This window comes from Eurosta solidaginis, chromosome 3, assembly GCF_040869045.1.
Source record: "Eurosta solidaginis isolate ZX-2024a chromosome 3, ASM4086904v1, whole genome shotgun sequence".
NCBI classification, from domain to species: domain Eukaryota; kingdom Metazoa; phylum Arthropoda; class Insecta; order Diptera; family Tephritidae; genus Eurosta; species Eurosta solidaginis.
In genome coordinates this window covers 156,661,938-156,682,010 of record NC_090321.1, presented here as the reverse complement: position 1 = coordinate 156,682,010, position 20,073 = coordinate 156,661,938, and the positions used below count along the sequence as shown (strand labels likewise).

The following is a 20,073-nucleotide window of genomic DNA, read 5'->3' as shown; positions in this document are numbered from 1 at the left end:
GACCCCCTCTACCCTACAAATTAACAAAAGTTTGAAAATCGTGGCACCTTATATAAAATCCAACCCAATTTTAATTTTTCATGGGCAAATTCAACAGTGAAAAAACTGAATCGCATACCAGCTGATGTGAAAAATGCCATATGGTTCAATTTGTAGTTGCATTTGCATGTTAAATTTTTAACTGTATCTGGTTCACTGTTCATTGGAACGGAACGAACTTTGTTGCTCATTTACATCCCTACAAGACGGAGGTAACCAGTTCACCCACACATTCAAAGCTTTTTTCGCTCTCCACTAACACATCCACGTTTCATGCTGTCATCGAAATGACAGTTCATTAATTATTCCGGAAAACATTGAAACGCAAAAAAAATATAAATTGTTTACAACGAAAAATATCTTGTGCTTTTAGTTGTGACATGTGACGGAAATTAAAAATTTTGTTGCAGAGAACACCTTTTTGCGTTGGCGACCTTCGCCCAAAATAACATTAAGTTAATTTGAGTTGTGACATGTGACGGAAATTAAGAATATTGCTGCAGAGACCATCTTTTTGCGTTGGCGGCCTTCGCCCAAAATAATATTAAGGGTAAAGTTTTACAAGACGGTACACCACCTAATTTAAAAATATCAAATAATAATAAAAACGGAGCTCGAGGCGCGCCTTTTGATTCCACGTTTGATAATTTTTGATAAAAGTTTATTAAGTTGTATAGAATCGGCGGGATGGCCTACAAAGTTTTATGTCTACTAAATCGCTCCCGATATGGTCGGGCTACTACCTTAATGGTTCCCGGAACGTACCCGATCTGCATCCGGCAAAGGACCACCAAAGTCGATAACGGGGAGTGTCCTTATCGCTACAACAACAACAACATTATTTACTTTCTGATTTTCATTCATACGTATGTGCATTTTTAAATAATAAAAAAAATGTTATATTATTCTAATAGATAGCATCTCCGCCGGGTTGCGGTTCAGCTCAGAATATGCCGAAATCAAAGGAAACTTACAAAAACAAGGTACTTTACAAGCAACATGCTTTGGAATACGGTACCAAACTGGTTGGATGTATTTCCCTAAAAAAGGGTGGAACTACGCATCTTGGTTTGCCAGTATTTGCTTCGGTAATTTATATTGATTTGTAGTGATTAAAAATTGCAATAGTAGATAATGTAATGTGAATTAAAATTGAATAGGTAGCCGGAGCAAAAAAGGCAACTGATCGGCATGCAACTGTTATTTATGTGGTGCCACCGGGAGCTGCTGCTGCTATCCTAGAAGCATTAGAAGCAGAAATGTCTTTGATATTTTGCATCACCAAAGTTGTGCCAAAACATGATAGGGTTCGCGTTAAGCACGCTCTCTTAAGGCAAAAAAAATCGCGTCTAGTCAGGCCCGACTGTTCAGGAATCATCGCACCAGAAAGGGTAAGTAAATTGGCTACCATATTAAATATATAAGCAACATGTATGATTTTTTTAGTGATAATTTGTCATGCTTTTGTTGATAATCATCTGAAGAATGCAAATACGACAGAGTTCGAAGTTCATGTGAAAACCAATTAATTTTTTTAATTAGCATTTGGAGAGAAAAATACATATGTATGTATGCATAGAACTGCATAGAAGGGGAGGAAAAATTAATTATTATCAGTAGATTTGCATGATTTTTGTCATTTTCCCTGCATCGCAGTTGTCATTACATTGCGTTAAGAGAGGACATCAACACCTTACTACCCACAGCCAGTTAAAATTATTGTAAATTTTGCTCTTTTCATCACTGTTTCAAAACGTGGAAAGTTATATATCGAGCATTCCATGGAGAATGGTGCATTTTAGCAGACTTTCTCATTGCCGGCATTATTAATATTCAATCCCTAGAAGGTTTAATGTAGTCATATCAATAGTTCCCGAGATGGAGGGGCTAGTACCACAATGGTGCTTGTTACCGGAACGTAGATAGATAGATCATTTATTGAGGATTGCACAGTGACTTGCACATCTCCTTCACAGCACCTCATCCTAGCCGACTTCCTTGATGAACCCCAGCAGTGTTCTTTGCTTGAGGGATTAAATGTGGGAATGCTCTGGCCATGGTGAGCCCATAAACTTAGCCCTACGTCTTGAAATTGCGCCGCAATCTAGAAGGATATGGTCCACCGTCTGCTGATCCATCACAAAATCGGTATGTGTTGTTCGATACTATACCCAGTTTTTGCATGTGACTGTTCAGTCTACAGTGTCTTGTAAGAATAGCCGTTGGGGTTTTTAGGTTATCTTTTTGAGAGGCCTATTAATGCCCTATATCGAGTTGTGCTGTAACCCCCTAACAGTAACTTAGATTGACTCAGGCCTGGCATATTGCGCCAGTGTTCTCTCTTTTCCCTCCCTTCTGCAAATAAATGCCCCTGTGGGCCAACTGGCAGGAACAGCTCGGGATCGATGGGTCATGCAGTTGCTGCCTCTCTTTCCGTGTTGTCCGCCTGCTGTTGTTGTAGTAGCAGTGCTTCGCCGCATCCAATAGGTGCGACCGATCACAAATTGTCATCAATGTACTCTAACGGGAGTCCAAAGAAACTTTCTGTTTCAACAGGGGTGGGCCATAATGAGAGGAGTGTTAGAGGCGTTGGTTGCACAATACAGTTAAAGAGATGGTTGGTGACATGTGGGGACACATTACAAGCAGGACAATGTTTTGTATGTCGGGGTTGATTCTGGATAGGTAAGAGTTTAACCTGTTACGTTATCCAGCTCGAAGTTGAGCTAGAGTGACTACTCTCGTTTCCCTAGGGAGAGTGCGTTCCTCCTCTGCTAGTTTTGTTCTTTGAGTACAGGAATCACCGTCATAGAGGTCCGACGCCTGTTTGTGGAGTTCACTGTAGACATGCTTGTGATTTTTAGCTTCATACGGCTGTTTTCTCAGGTGCCGTATTTCCTCAATGTAATGAGGCCGTGAACAACAAGAGCCACAAAAGATTTATAAAAGTTACGAGGAATCTAGCCCAGAGCAACCTGTCGGATGCAACCATCCCTTGCACGTGAAACACTGACAAGAGTATTTATTTTTTTAATTTAATTTATTTATTATTACGGCTGTTTAGGCCTAAAACTTAAACTACTAAGTGCAATTCATTGTTATAACCACTTATTACTATTGAATATGCTGTTGGAATGCCATGTGATTCCGATCAGCATATTTACTAGCGTGACAAAGGGACGAGTCTGGGAGCCAGTCATTTAAGGAAGGTCGGAAAGGACGCGTTTCCAATCCTCCAGTGCTCCCAGCTTAAGGCAACAAAATTTGGAACTTATATTTTTCAATTATATGTGTATTTTAAGCTTTCGGAATGTATTAGTCTCCGATCAATGCAGCTAAACATGTCTTTGGATGTTGGAAATTGAAAATAAGTGTATCCAATCACCCCTCAACTTTGTTTAGTAAAGACGCTGTCGGAATGCATGAAGATTCCGATTAGCACAGCTCAACATATAATGGGAGGTTGAAAAGGACGTGTTTCCAATCCCCCTTGCTCCAACTTTTATTTGGCCTTATTTTCGTTATTTTTGTTACACATTATATAATTTTATTGTTATATTTATGCTGTCGGAATGCGAATGATTCCGATCAGCAACAGTAAATACCAGCTGGAAATACCGAATTCCAGCGAAATTAGTTGTTGGAACTGTCTGGAGTTACAGGTGGCGTCCGATTTTCTTTTCCTTAGGGCCGGATGCATTGTATTTTGCTGCTACCATTATTACCATTCCCTTTTCGCGCTCCAGTATCGGTATATCATGTAAAAAAATAAAAGAAAAAAAACTATCTTATTGGAAGGTTTTTACAATGCTCCAATAAACTTTTTTTAAAAGTATTGAAGTTATTACTACTTTTTATGTGATTAGGAAGTTCATTGAAATATTTCAGGCCCTTATATATATGACCGTCCTAAAAAGATTCTTTTCCGGCAAACGCAGCAAACCCATTTCTCAGTACTGGGGTCAGGAGAAGGACCCGGATTGGGGTCGATACCTTCCCGGAAGAGGAGAGTATGGCGCAGACCCGCTGCAAGGATCTGCTGGGGGGTTGACAATTTGTGGGAGAGACGCAACAAATTAAACATGGAGTCCGCCTGCTCATTGCCCTCCACTCCCCTGTGGCCTAGGACCCAGGCCAACAGTACTACGTTGTGTGCTCCTAATTGATTCAGCTTTTCTACGCACTGAAGGACAAGTGCTGACTTTATTTCGAACGCCGCAAGTGCCTTTAGTGGAACCTGACTGCCTGACTGAGTGTGGCAATTGTTTCTTTGGGGTATCAGCGCTGAAGGTTCAGCTTAGCGCACTAACTTATGGCGAATACTTCCGCTCGAAAATGCTCGGATGTGCTTTTAGAGTTACTGATATTTTGGTTCTGGGTCCGAAAACTCTGGCTCCAATCCCCTCTGGCGTCTTCGAGCCATCTATGTACCTTCCGATCTTGAGCCTAGTAATACATTGCACCCGCCTATACCTATACAGCCGTACCAAGAGACGGAGCAGCCCATTACATATTGGCACAACCGGAGCACTGCTGGACATCCATCCTATATGAAAGCTATGCATTCAAAAGTGTTTGTACCAGTGGCTGGTGCACACCGAACTGGACCAATGTATGCTATATTGAGGCCTTCACAAATACCAAGCTATGTTTATGTAAATAATGTTACTGCTAATGTCAATTTGCACGGTTGAGCACATACAGTACCTACGTTTATACAAGGTGGAACACCACACTACCTACATGGCGATGTAGCCACCGATCAGGTTGTTGTAAGAGATTAATTAAAATATGTTATTCATAAACACTGATTCTTATATTTTTATTATCATTAAACTGTATACTAGACTCATGACGGGTATTCTTACTGGATACTGCCTTCTGGCGTCACATGCCTTTAAATTAGTCTTGGTCAGTGATAGCAGATGTAGGAAGTGCGAGTTGGAGGAGGAAACGATCGATTTCATTCTGTGCTCGTGCCCTGCGCTTGCCGGGCTAAGACTCCAGCTGACAGATGTCAGATCTAGAAGCAGCAAGTGGCTTAAGTTCTAGGAAGCCGCTAACCCGCTGGAGCCATGAGAAGCGTGGGTGCACTTTGGGTGTACCAAGACAAGTTCCGTACCTGCTCCGAATAATTTGATAGATAGATAGATTAGATAGGGATCTGTTCTAGGTCCAACTCTTTGGAATGCGGTGTATGGCGGGGTGCTACAAAACCACCTTCCCGGAGGCACGGAAATTGTCGGCTATGCAGATGATATTGTCGTAGTAGCAGTGGCCAAGAAACTTGATCTGCTCCAAGCATTATGTAATGACGCCATGGGAAGAATAGAGGAATGGTTGACGAACACGGGGCTGGAGATGGCTAGCAATAAGACAGAAGTGGTTCTGATGAGCTCAAAGCGGACTGTGGATGAGTTGGTCCTAACCATAGGAGCTTTTCAAATAAATTCAAAGCCCTCCTTGAAATATCTAGGAGTAATCATTGACTCAAAACTAACTTTTAGGGAGCACTTCAGGGCGGTGGGGGACAAAGTTTCTAGAGTTAGTGGAACCCTAACGCGAATAATGCCCAACATCGGCGGCCCAAGCGAAGCTACCCGTCAGCGATTATCCAACGTAACCAGCTCTATAATATTATATGCAGCACCAGTATGGCACAGATCTAAAATGGTCCACCAAAAAGATATACTAGCAGCCTACCGCATTACTGCTATACAAATAGCATGTGCTGTTCCGACGACGCGATCCATGTTTTATCCAGGAAAATCCCAGTACATCTACTCTCAGGTGAAATGGCCGATCTGTATGGCATTGGATTCAGCCGACCATCTGAAGATGCTAAGAAAACCGCAAGGTCACGAACAATAGTTAGGTGGCAAGAACGGCGGGAAGATTCGAGAAAAGAGCGCTGAACCTCCATGCTAGTCCGGAATATAGCGGAATGGTACGAGCGAAAACACGGCAAACTAAATTACCATCTCACACAGATATTGAGCGGGCACGGTGGCTTGAAGGAATATCTACATAAGCGTGGGATAGAGGAGGATCCTTTCTGTCCAAGCTGTCCGTCCGAATTGGAAGGCGCAGAAGTAATATTTCACTGCCCTCGTTTTCACGGCGAAAGACTGTCTGTAAACAGAGTTTTTGGAGAGGAACCTTCCATTAGGAATTTAGTTCCACGAATTTGCGGACAAATAGATTGTTGGATTGCTGTGAGCAAGATGGCCTTTATAGTAATGACGAAATTGATGATGCATGCCGAAAGGGAGCGTAGTACGCATACGAAGTAGTGGCGACTAAATCGCCTTTGAAGTTACTTTACCAGGTCCTGATTCTAGTTATCTGAAATTTCTCTTGTGCCTTTGGAAAAGAGCTATGTGTGGAGCCCTATTTATGGAACACTTTTCGGCTTATATTAAAAACTTTTAATCTATTCTTACTGATATGAGTTTCTTTTTCATTCTAGGTAATTTGATTTTGACGATGTGAGGATAGAAATATCGCAAATATTCCAGCTGTGGCTGTAAGAACATACATTTGCTCAAATTAGAAGAAAACTGCACGGTTGAGCACATCCAGTATCTACGTTTATACAAGGAGGAACACCACACTACTTTCACGGGGATGTAGCCACCGATCACGTTGTTGTAAGAGCTTATTTTAAATATGTTATTCATAAACACTGATTCTAATATTTTGTTTTGGTTTTTACTTTAGAGTCAACCTGTTATATAAGCGATGTCAGCTATGCCTGTAACTTAAGCGCCTTCAGATGTAATAGTTACCGCGGACGCGGTCACAGGAGTAGTTCACTACGTGGGGATTACACTAATCAAGGACTTTCAATATCGGAAGGATTTCCAGCACTATAACACACCAACAATATGTGCAATCACCCGAATAAATTGTACAACAAACGTTAACACCACATCATCAGCCAGCAACAACAACAACAAACGCAACAAGTTGAAACTTCTAAACAATTAATGACTAGTGAACCACCAACATATCCGCAATATGCGCAAACATCAACACCAACATGTGTCGCCTACTTTGCAACACGGTGAAGATGGCCAAGGCCATTCTGATTCTAATACTGATAAAGGCGAACCATTGGCAAATTTAAAAACTCAAACAGACCACGAAAAATGTTGATGATGGTATTAATTCTAGTACGGATAGTAAAGAATTTAAACATAGGAAAAAAGCTAAACTTAATAAAAACTTAACCGAAGATGACAATGTTTCCAATTCTAATACTAAGGAAGATGAACCTTTGATAAATATGAAGCTTAAAACAGAGTTATCAAAAAATGACGATGATGATAATGATGTTGATGCAAAGTCCAATGTTGAAAATGATGAAAATTATGAAACAGAATCTGAAAATAGTATGAGTGTGGATTATAACCTGAAGCAAAACTGTCATATTCTGTACGGCCAGAATTAGATGTTAAGAAAAGAGCCTACATAAAGAGGCTCAGTATATTTATGGAAAATTTATCATGAGACAATGCCCAATGTATGTATTTCAATTAAATTCAGCACATTGTTGGAAAAAGCATCTAAACTTTATGCATCGTGTAGAGAAACCAGAACATTTACAATTTAAATATAACGAACGTGGTGCAAAATGTAAATTTTGTGTTATTCAAGCAGCTACACCAAGCTTCAACAAATTATTGTACCATGAGATTTCTCATATGCCTAATAGTCATTATTTAAAATGTAAATTATGCGATTGGAAGACGAAAATACATTCAAGTATGAATTTTTATTTACGTGTACAACACGCTGAAACAATTGATGTAACAACGAAAAGTTTAGAATTGAATGTTTGTCCATATTGTAATCACAATGGTATTTACGCAAACACTTAATACATCTTTTCTATGTTTAGAATGTGGTGAATAATTTAGAACAAATACAAGTTTACGTGTACACCACAAGATTTGAACGAAAATATCTTGAGGGTATGGTTACACCTATGTGGCATCTACAAGATATTTATAATTACTAGTATGGAATGAATCCGGATATGGAAGAAAACGGAGGTGACGAATCACCATGCTTCTTTGGATTCTGGTGATACTCCTGACATGCTTCCTAATTTCCCTACGTCTGATGTTACTATACCTACCAAACTAATATGACTGCAAACTGATGAGCAACACTACCAGCGCAGGAAAAATAAGAACTTCAAAACAAGGTTTCGGAAAGGGCACGACTATGAATAGACGTTAATGTATTTATATAGTTTATAAATATAAAAATTCACATATGTAAAGTTCGCTAGAGTAATAAGACAATAATTTAAATTCTAAAAAAACATTGTATATATGAATAATTTATAATTAAATATTATCTGAACATAAAGGACGCGTTTCATTCATAGAAAAAGCGATTTGACAGAAGGTAACCGATACGGGTAACCGATAGACCAGTTACCCGTATTGTTGTTGTTGCATATGTTTTGGTTAGCGATAACGAAAACATAACTGATGAAGTAACTTAAAAATGTAAATAACATCGAGCGAGAAGGAATGTCGAAAACACAATAGGTAAGAGCGAGAAAGAGAGTCACACGTACACTATTTTGAGAGAGCACATGCGTTACCTTTTTCACGACAGCAATGTAAAAGTCATTAAGACGATAATTGGTGAACAAGTTATTGATGACGATTAAGTAATCGATTAGGGAACGGGTACCTGTCTTGTAGGGATGTTAAACTTGTAGCCGTGTCTGGTTCAAACGTCACTGGAACGTAACCAATGGCAGACAGACTATCGATAGTATTCCATCGTATCTCATCATTGTTTACTAGTTTTAGAGTTGTGCTTTTTCGTTCATTTCAGAGATTCGATTCTTTAGGCTCCATTACTGATACTTAGCGTAGACTTGACTTGGCTTCCGAACTGTCACTTACAGTTCTGTTAAATGAACATTGCATGTTACTGATTAATCCAAACTTAACTTGACTTAGAAGTCTGTTGAATTTTGATTTTCTATGTAAGTTCTAAGTGACGTTTACATTTTGAGATGCCATTTGTTTGTTTCCATTTCATTTTGACATTTTGTCATACAAATTGACATTTATTTAAAAATAAATTTCAGCGCTGATTATGATGCCAGATTTTATGCGCCAAGTGGAGTATAATCGTGGCTAAGTTGCCAAGTTTACGCCAAGTCAAGTCAAGTCTATGCTAAGTATCAGTAATGGGGGCTTTTAGTTCTTTTCCTGATGAACGAAAAGTTGTTCTTTTTGTTCATCTGTTTTTTGTTTGCAAGCAAATTTGTTCACTGCTGCTTGCACCCGCGAAAAAGGCCAACAAGTATAGATGAGGGTGTGTATGCAGCAATGCTTTGTGTAGGTATATTTAACCCTAGAATATCATACTTATTTTTAATACGTAAACATCATACTTCGTCGAATCAACTACGGTAATATTTAAAAGGGTACAAAGGATGTCTCCTGTTTAAAAAGATGTTTAAATTTTTATTAATAAATTCTTTTTAATGTATTTTAATGAAGTAACACAAAAACAGTTTAGCTTTTTAATATTATCTATACAAAAAATCAGCAAAAAAAAACATATAATTTAAGGAGGAAAACCAAAAACAAAAACATGCGTAAATGTGTTATGAATAAATAAGTTAATATATACATATGTATATGTTTAATTAACTTCAAAAAAAGTTACACATTTCGGAAGATCCAGGAAACTGAAAGAGTACAGACACAAATTGTAAATATGATCTTTTCAAGTTTAATAAATGTAATTAGTTTCTCACAAAAGATGCTTTTCATAATTAGTCCATACATTTATTGTTGTAGCAGTGCCACACACAAAGATGACCATACATATCTTTAGTGTAATTGGCATCATCGACATTCGTGCTCCGAATTTCTGCGTATGTATGTATGAATTTACAATGTTCGCGAACGAGAAGTGAGAAAGAATAACATTAGGTAAAACGAACTAAAGGAACAACTGAACTAAAAGAACAAATAGAACCGAAATCGAAGATCTAGTTCACTTGTTCAGTTGAGAGACCCGGTCAATTGAACAAGTTCAGAACGAAACGACCCCACTCTAACTAGTATACAATAGCTATCATCCGGTGGCAAAATCCTGAGCCAGATAAATAATTTTGCATGTAAATGCAACAACAACGATTTGAGCCAGATAGAAGACTGGTTCAATTTGTGAGCCAGATAATTTCTTAATTACTTCTTTTTAGTTTGGCAACGCTGCCTTTAATAAACCTAATGAATTAAATGAAAAACAGCGGCGACATCTGACTATCACATTTCACGTGTGCGAAAATTTCACGACATTTCCTTCTCAAGCAGTGTTGCCAGGTTAGCCTTTTCGAAGCTAGATTAAGCCTTTTTTTTTGCCTTTAGCCCCGAAATTTTGTGTTAAACTTCGTGACTTTTTCTAGCCTTTTTTAATCCGAATGTATATTTAAAAATTTCTAAAATAAAATAATTTCAATAGTTCCTGTGAACACCTTATACCTAATAATCTGAGTTCTCTACAAAAGACTAATTCTTTTTCTGCTGAAAATTCGTTGAAAATTTCAAAGCCAGATGTATTTTCTTACTTTGAAAAAGAGAAGCATAGTTATTCTTCAAGTCAAATAGCATTAATAGAGCTGCAGTGGCGAAAACTTATAACAATACAATGGAAAAATGTACACTCCACCATGGAATTTACATAAAAATGCATTAAACGAACCTCCTTTTTTAGAACTTGTCGAATTCATATTTAATTTTTTAGTATTACCACTCAGTAACGCGGAGGTTGAAAGAGTTTTTAGTGGCATGAAAATTCTGAAAACTAAATTAAGGAACAAACTAGAAATTAAAATGCTTAATGCGCTGCTTAATATTAGATGCTCGTTAAAACGATTATCTAAATGTTGTAATGACTTTGAAATTACCGATGATCTCATATCTATGGTAAATAGCCAAACTTTATACCCAGACTTAAGCTCTTCTGATTCCTCAGACGGGGAATATTTTATATAAATAATTAGTTTGTAATATTTTTTTTATGTATATACACATATGCAATCATTTAATTAATTCCATGTGCTAGTCAAAGAAAATGTGCCTGATATGTTTTGAAACAGGAAGTTATGCTTAAGTTATGTTTATAAGTTTTTATTTACAAATGTGTAAACTAAAATATAAACAAATTTAATGAATTAACCAAAAAATTTCTGGCCTTTTTTTAGCTTCTTTTTTTCTAAGTTTAGCCTTTTCTAACCTTTTTTTTTTTGCCAATCTAGCTTCTTTTTTTTTGCATCACCTGGCAACACTGTTCTCAAGTCTCTCAATGATCCAGAGCATTCTTGTGAGAATTGAACGTGAGCCGGTGCTGGAAAACTCACTGAAAGACGGCAAATGTATCCCATGTTGTTGTTGTTGCTGTAGCAGTGCTTTGTATGTCATCACCAAGATCAAAGATGACCAAGATCTGTATATTGTAACCAAATTATAACACTCTTTCAATGGCAGGACCTGCTGAGTTCGGGCAAATAGGATCACGGCGGAAAAGCACAGTATGGACAAGGGAAAAAATTACTCAACTAATTGAATTGTACCAACAACATGAATGCTTATGGAACCATTATGCAGAGGATTACAAACATAAGGAAAAAAGAAAAAAAGCCATTGATCAAATTTGTTCAAGTTTACTAATCACAAAGATGGAATTTGGTAAAAAGATTCATAATTTACGCAATCAATTTAACTCAGAGATGAAAAAATTGGAACGAAGAATTGAGGATACAGGGACAGAGAAGGAATCCACAATTGAAAGCTGTCGGTGGAAGCATTTTCAATCTTTAAAATTTTTGCGTGATATCATTGAACCCCGTCCAGGTGGAAGGGGATATCAGACTAAAATACGCAAAAGAGACTCTTATTTTAAGTACTTAAATACTAGCGAAGAGGAGAGTGAAGAGCAAAATACAAAGATCATGAATGATTCAATGGAACAAATAACTAGGTATCAATTCGAGGATAGGAAAATTGCGTCTAATTCTGAAAATAATCGCCAACAAAAAAAAGGGGTATTAGAGGTTGAAGGTAATCCCAAGGAGAATAGCTTTATTTCGTCACGAAACGAACGTTCTTCAGATACGCAACCAACTCAAGTAATATCTCAATATCAGAAAACAGCAAGCGGAGAAAATCAACAGGATCCGGGTGTTCGTTCTTGCAATAAATCAAGTGATCAATGTAGTCCAAGCACTACAAACATGTCATTCAAAAAAAGCTTGGATGATATTTGCACGGTCCAATCACGAGATCAATGGGACGCGTTTGGTGAATTGATTGCTACTGAATTTCGCAATCTTAATTCAGATACTTCGCGAAAGAAACTGAAACGTAAAATATTGCAAGCTATATTAGAAGTGGGAGAGGTAGATGATGGACTGTCAAGATAAAATATTTTAGTAATATATGAGCGGAACCCCATTGGCTACACCAAACCATTAATCTCTCTTAGCAGCAATGCTATGAATACCGAGTTGCAACTGCTTAGTTTAAACACCGCAATTTTTTTTTATTGAAGTACAACTTTTTTCACATTTTTCTCGCTAAGTTTTTGTAAATATCATCATAATCATAAATTTGTGCAGGCAGGCAATTTCGACCGTTTCGTACCAAGTCATCTACATCATCAATTCGGAGCTCAAGCCTTTCCTACCTGGCCATCCCAACTTATTGGAGGTCTTCCCCTTTCTCGGGTTTCGAATAAAATACTTTCGTGGTCGGGGTTTTGTTGTTCTTGTAGCAGTGCTTCACCAAGCCCAATATATGCGATCACTCACAAATTGTCTTAATTTTCCTTTAACGGCTGAGGGACGTGAAGATCGGTCCCACAAAAGATTTGTAAAAATTACGGGGTCGACGGCCCGTGCGATGTAAGCATCCTTTGCAGGTGACACGCTGGCAAGAGATTTTTTTCCGGTACACGGTGCAAAATCATTTCTCAGGACAAGGTACTGGCTCCGGATAGTGTTCGATATCTTCCCGGAGCAGGACGTTATAGCCCAGTCCCGCTACAAGGATCTGCTGGACGGATGACAATTTCTGGAAGGGACGCAACAAATAAATGTATTGTATGTGGATAACAGGGTTCAACGGGCGTCTTTTGGCAAAAGCGGTTATCGATTCTGTGGGAATTTTGGCTTTATCGTTAATACAAGAACAACAAAAAAGCGATCTCCCCAGGGAGACGCGCGTCTATCTTAATTTCTATCTGCATCCTGCTTATCCAGAATCAACAACGACATACATAATGTATGTCCTGCTTGCAACTCGTCCCCACATGACACCAACCATCTTTTCAATTACAATGTGGAACCAACGCCTGTTGTTATTGTTGTAGCGATAAGGACACTGATCGAAGACCGCACCGCATCCACGAGGATTAAGGGAACATCTCCTAAAGCACTATGACGAGACCCGGAACCTGCCAACACAGCCGTTTGATCCAGGAAAGCAAAAGCAGGCCAGCAGAATCGGTAAACGCCTTTGTCAGGACGCGCCCGGTGAACCAGGTTATTAATATGCAATATCCCACCCTTGCAGAAGAAGAAAGCACACTAGCTAGGGAAACAAGAGTCACCCTGGTCCAACTTCGTTCTGGATACTGTAACAGGTTAAACTCTTACTTGTCCAGAATCAACCCCGACGTACGAAATGTATGTCCTGCATGTGGTATGTCCCCACATCACACCAACCATATTTTCAATTGTAATGTGGAACCTACGCCTCTAACACCCATCTCCATATTGTTTTTTATCCCTTTTTTAGTGGTTTTCGTTAAACCTGTGCGTGATTACATTTTTCTGTTCTGCATGGTGCATGTCGATATCTATATATAAATATATATCGATCCTAATATGATAATATAGTCGCAGGAAGGCAAGGTTGTATGGATCAGTCTTACATATAGAATATATTTTAGTGTCAGATAATCACTGAAGTTTTGTCCTAATATAAATCATTTTTGTTCATGAATATTACTACTTGGCTCAATAGCCCTAAGGTTAATCGTTTTTTTTATCGTTTTCTTTGAATAGGATTAAGCCATATAAATAAAATTTTAGATTGAAATAAAAGAAATTAACATGGCTTGCTAATTTGATCGGTTTGGGAGGAGGAAGGAAGAGGAAAGGGTAAGTGAAAAGGAGTCAGACGGATCAATGTGTCCCCACATGACACCAACCATCTCTTTAATTGTAATGTGGGACCAACGCCTCTAACAGCCTTTTAATTATGGTCCACCCCTGTCGAAAAAGCAAGTTTCCTTGGACTCCCGTTAGAGGATATTGATGACAATTTGTGATCGGTTGAAGCTATTAGGTGGAGGCGAAACATTGCTACAACAACAACGGAGCAGAAAGAAAAGGGGACCCGCTTAGAGCCGAAATGATCGAGCGGTCCAAGGTAGGGTGGACTTCCTGCGAGGTGCGTGCATCTCTACAGGGAGAGGAGATGGTTGTAACATCCACCCCGCATCAAGCTGGACAATGGGTGAGGGCCCCGACCCATCCCACTGAGCTAGCTAGGACCTTGATAGCGCGAAGGCGTGGATCCACACGAGGTGTGCGTTACAAGTGAACTCCACAAACAGGCGTCGGACCTTTATGCCAGGAATTGCACGGTGAATCCAGTACTCAAAGAACAGTATCCAAACCTTGCGGAAGAGGAACGCACGCTCCCCAGCGAAACGCGAGTCACTTTAGCTCAACTTCGATCTGGATACTTTAACAGGTTAAACCCTTACCTATCCAGAATCAATCCCGACATACAAATTGTATGTCCTGCTTGCAATGTGTCCGCACATGACACCAACCATCTATTTAATTGTAATGTGGAACCAACGCCTCTAAAACCCCTCACATTATGGTCCACAGCAAGTTTCCTTGGACTCCCGTTAGAGGATATTGATAATTTGTGATCGGTCGCACCTATTGGATGGGGCGAAGCACTGCTACAACAACAACAACAATGAAGAAATTGAAGCCTTCGAAATAGGTAATGAGGTTCTTTGGTGTAAATTATGTTATGTAAGGGGTAGTAAGAGTTCTAACCTTTAGAAGGTTGTCAAAGGATATGTCTAGCAACTTCTCAGAGTAATAGGAAACGTGATCAAGCCTGTTCAGCCCATATACATATCTGGCAATGTTATTGTAAGCAACATTTAACTTCTTTTTGCTCGCATAGTCACAGTTTGAAAAAACTCACAGCAAGATTTCTTGCCGTGTCAACATATTCTATAACAGAATTTCAAACATAATATTGTCTAAGGCATTTATAGCCAGCGGCTTTCTACGAATGACGATACATTTCGACTTTAGAGGATTTAGACATAAGCTGTTCCTAGAACAAGTTTTCCCCCCACAACAACAGAAGCCCATACGCCTATTTGGCGCAGATCTTGATTCAAGTTACTTATACATAAACTGGTACAATCGACAGGACAGCACGTATACAATGAACATCGTCAGCGTAGATGTGGACGTTGCAATACTTGAGAACACTAGACAGGTCATTAATGTACAACAGAAATAACAGAGGACCCAGGATCGAACTTTGGGGAACACCACGTAAAATATCTAACAAGTTTGACTTTCTGCTATCTACACATACTGCCTGGGTTCTGCCGTCTAGATAAGAACTGATTAGGTTGGTTGCATGACTCAAAAAATTAACCTGTTTTTCAGCTTCTTACATAGTAGTGTATGGTCGACAGAGTCGAAGGCTTTGGAGTGGTCAAGAAGGATTAGGAAAGCCGTAAATTTATCATCGATGCGCTGCCTTGTATCTTCAACTACAGAAAAGAGTGCCGTAGTACAGCTTCTCTTTGGGCGGAAACCAGACTGATGGTCTGTCAGGAGTTTATTTTCACGCACATATGTAGCGATCTGCCCATGTAAAATACGCTCAACGACCTTCGAGAGGAAAGGTAGTGTGGCTATAGGCTTGTACTCATTCTTCTGTTTGGGAATCGGTTTAACTTTAGCAGCTTTCCAACATTTTGTAAATAGAATAGTCGTTAGAATGGAGTTTATTAAATATGTTATGTGTGGAAGGATTATGGGTAGGATTATTTTCAAGAATTTAGCACATATTCCGTCTAACCCTATTGCGTTGGACTTCACCGAAAGTTGCACAACATCAGAACCATCGACTGTTATGTATGAAACGAGATGGCAGTGCCACGACAATAAATTATTTATATATACATCTGGCAACTGTGTTGCCAGAACATTCTTTATCTTCTTCTTTATTACTTTTTTATCTTTCAATTGATATACTTTTACGCATTAACTTTAAAATGTAGCAATTAACTTATTTCATTAATTAAATAACCACTCATGTATAAAAGTGGTGTCAGAAGTGTATTTAAAAATGAGTCTTACACCGGAGGATTTAAAAACAGTGTTGGATGCGCTAGCAGGAGCAATCCGAGGAGCTGTGGAGGAGGCTGCACAGAATGCTGCGGCAAATACAAAGGTAAATCGTTCGTTGTCACCCAAACCGCCACCGTTTAGTATTACGGAATACAAATCGGAAGATAAATCCTCAGTACACGATTATTTCACACGTGTAGATTGGGCATTACAGTTGAGCAAGGTTTCAGAGGCGGAACAGCACAAGATCGTACGTGTACACATGGGGACAGAGCTTAATACAGCGCTAAAAATTCTTGTTAGCCCAAAAACACCAGACTCGCTCAACTACAGCGAAATAAAAAATATCTTGATTCGCCATTTTGATGGCTGTAAGAATAAGTATGCAGAAAGTATCAAGTTCCGGCAAAACAAACAAGAAAAGGGAGAGCCGATTTGCAAGTTCGCACTTCCGTTAAGAGAAGCTGCTGTACACTGTGAGTATGGCGAATTCTTAGATATAATGCTACTAGATCAATTGTTGTATGGCGTACAATCACGAGTTATTTGTAATGAAGTTATCGCAAAGAAACCAAAAAATTTTGCTGAAACATACGAAATTGCGCATACAATCGAATTAACACAAAACGCCACAACAGACCTAAAGTGCACAGAAGTGATACAAACAAGCGAGCCAACATATAAACTGGGATACGCACCAGTTAAAAAGAAATACAAATTCGAAAAACCCGAGTGGCGAAGAACCGATACAGAGAGCAAAAGAGAAAGGGTCCAATTGTTACGGATGTGGGGGGCAGCACCTTAGAAAAGACTGCAAATTTAACAATTCCAAATGCTTTGCATGTGGAAGAGTGGGCCACATCGCCAAAGTGTGTAAGACCAAATTAGATCAGATTTCAGAGGATGAATGTGAATCAGTTCAAAAACTAAACAGTGTTAATGCATGCAATGCAGTAGATAGAAAAATGGTTCCTATATATATAGATAGGAAACAAATTCAGATGGAATTAGATACGGTTGCACCATGTGCAATAATGAATTGCAAAACGTTGCGTTCGATTAAACCAAATTTTAGGTTGTTAAAGACAGATCGACGATTTACAAGCTATACGTGCCACAAGGTGAACTGCATTGGACGGGTCGTAGTACCTACGACAATGGGGAAAACTTCACGACGACTTAATTTGCGCTTCCCAAGGCAGTCGGTTCTATGTACCGGAGCGACTCGGGATTTCTTCCGACCAAGGACTGCCATTTCAGTGTAACCCCATTTAATTTGTTGGCTCCCTCCCACAAATTGTCATCCTCCCAGCAGCTCTTTGCAGCGGGACTGCTCCATATTCTCTTGCTCTGGGAAGGTACCGAACCCAATCCGGGTACATCTTCTGACCCCGGTCCTGAGAAATGGTTTTGCTGCATCTGTCGGAAAAGAATCTTTTTAGGACGGTCATACTCTTGTCAGTGTGTCTCGTGTAAGGGATGGTTGCATCGGACAGGTTGTTCTTTGCTTGATCCCAAAACCCGACGTCCACGTAACTTTTATAAATCTTTTGTAGCTCCTTGCTGTTCACGCCGAAGGGCGTCCCGTAGTCTACGTCTAAGCGCCCCCCCCCCCCTCCGCTGGTCTCCGCGACGGCAAACCCCCGACGGGTTTCATCGCGCCATGTTGCCAGGTCGTAAACCCAAATCATCCGGGTACCCCAATGCTTGCCCAAGGACGCCCAGTCCTAGGGCCACAACAGCAATTGCGTCCTGGCCTTCCTCAACCCAGGCGTAGTCACCCGTCACTTACCCCCAGAGTGGCGACGTCTCCCCCCATGCACTTCAGAATTCTGCAGTTAAACTGTAATCGACTAACTGGGAAGATTACGGAGATAGTCAATTTCATGAAGCGGCACAACATCCGCATTGCTGCGATTCAAGAGACTAAACTCACAGCACGATCTGCATTGCAGACCTGCTCTGGGTATAATATCCACAGAAAAGATCGCGAGAGCGGAAATGGAGGCGGCCTCGCGTTTATAATACACCACTCTGTGCAATATCACATATTTGATCCTGGCATCGACCGCAGGGACAATGTCTTAGAACGTCAAGGCCTATCTGTCCGGTAAGGCGATGCAAACCTAGAAATCATCAGCATCTACATCCCCCTGCCACCTGTTGCCCCAGCGGATACCGCCCTAATATCAGAGCCTTACTCACTGGCAACAATCGCATTATCTTAGGCGATTTCAATGCCCATCATGATCTATGGCATTCAAATTTGCGAGCGGACAGTAGGGGTGAGATGTTGGCGGATCAAATAGAAGAAACGACGTTCTGCACAATAAACGGAGACGCCCCCACACGCATGGTAGGAAGCTGTCACAGTTCGCCAGATATCTCAATCGTGAGCGCAGAACTCGTAAACTGCGTCAACTGGCAGCCGATGGTATCATTGGCATCCGACCACCTGCCAATACTTATTTCGCTCGAGCGTACCGCCGACTTCATCGTCACCGAAAAACGCACTTTCATAAACTTTAAAAAAGGAAAGTGGGAAGAATATAAATCTTTTACAGACAACCTCTTTGCTGCCCTCCCTATCCCGACTGATGCCCGCCAAGGGGAGCGTGCCTTCCGCAAGGTCATTGAATCCGCCTCGGCACGTTTCATCCCCGCCGGGAGAATTCCCGAAATCCGGCCCCACTTCCCGGCGGAGGCCGCAAACTTAACGAGAGAACGTGATCTTATAAGGCAGCTTGATCAAGGCGACCCCCAAATAAGGGATATAAACCAACGCATCAGATTGCTTGTGGATGAACACAAGCGGGCGAAATGGGAGGAGCACCTAAGAGGTTGTAACCTCTCTACCGGTGTGGGTAAACTTTGGTCCACCCTATCGAATCCGACTAAGCACAAAGACAAAGTTTCCATCGCCTTTGGCGACAAAGTGCTGTCGGATGCGAAAAAATGCGCGAGCGCTTTCTGCCGACAATATATAATGCATTCTACGGTCGACAAAGATAGACGGAGGGCCAACAGACACGCACGTAAACATAAATTCAGCGCGTCACCAATCACCATCACCGCCAAAGAGGTTGAGGATGCCATCGGTCATGCTAAACCATCCAAAGCAGAGGGCCCAGACGGAATAGCCATGTCGATGCTTAAAACCCCAGGGAAAGAGGGGTTCAAATATTTAGCACATGTCTTCAACCTGTCTCTTTCCACCTTTGTCATGGGAAAATGGCCAAGGTGGTCTCGCTACTAAAGCCTGCGAAACCAGCTAACATAGGAGAGTCATATCGCCCGATATCTCTCCTATCGCCAGTAGCCAAGACGCTTGAAGCCATTTTGCTCCCCTATTTCAAAGCAAATTTGCAGCTAGCCTGCCATCAGCATGGCTTCAGAAAACTCCATAGCACCACCACCGCGCTTAATGCCATCAGCACCCAGGGGGTGCCACAGGGTGGTGTCCTATCCCCACTTTTGTTTAATTTCTACATATCCAAGCTACCTTCGCCACCGGAAGGAGTTACTATCGTTTCGTACGCCGATGACTGCACAATAATGGCCACAGGCCCAGGCCCAGGGATCGATGA

At 40.4% G+C, this 20,073-nt stretch overlaps 2 protein-coding genes across 2 annotated transcripts; both read left to right on the top strand.

Annotated features, from left to right (window-relative positions):
• The first annotated feature begins 313 nt into the window (after positions 1-313).
• LOC137244448 (succinate--CoA ligase [ADP/GDP-forming] subunit alpha, mitochondrial-like) lies at positions 314-8,401 on the top strand. The gene is made up of 5 exons (XM_067773437.1): positions 314-589; positions 954-1,127; positions 1,200-1,430; positions 6,509-6,689; positions 6,760-8,401. Exons 2-4 carry the CDS (start codon positions 990-992, stop codon positions 6,515-6,517), a joined length of 378 nt encoding a protein of 125 aa, XP_067629538.1. The 5' UTR covers positions 314-589; positions 954-989; the 3' UTR covers positions 6,518-6,689; positions 6,760-8,401.
• Positions 8,402-11,428: 3,027 nt separating this feature from the next.
• Positions 11,429-14,192, top strand: LOC137246709 (uncharacterized). The gene has a single exon (XM_067777718.1). It carries the CDS (start codon positions 11,564-11,566, stop codon positions 12,503-12,505), a length of 942 nt encoding a protein of 313 aa, XP_067633819.1. The 5' UTR covers positions 11,429-11,563; the 3' UTR covers positions 12,506-14,192.
• The last annotated feature ends 5,881 nt before the right edge of the window (positions 14,193-20,073 follow it).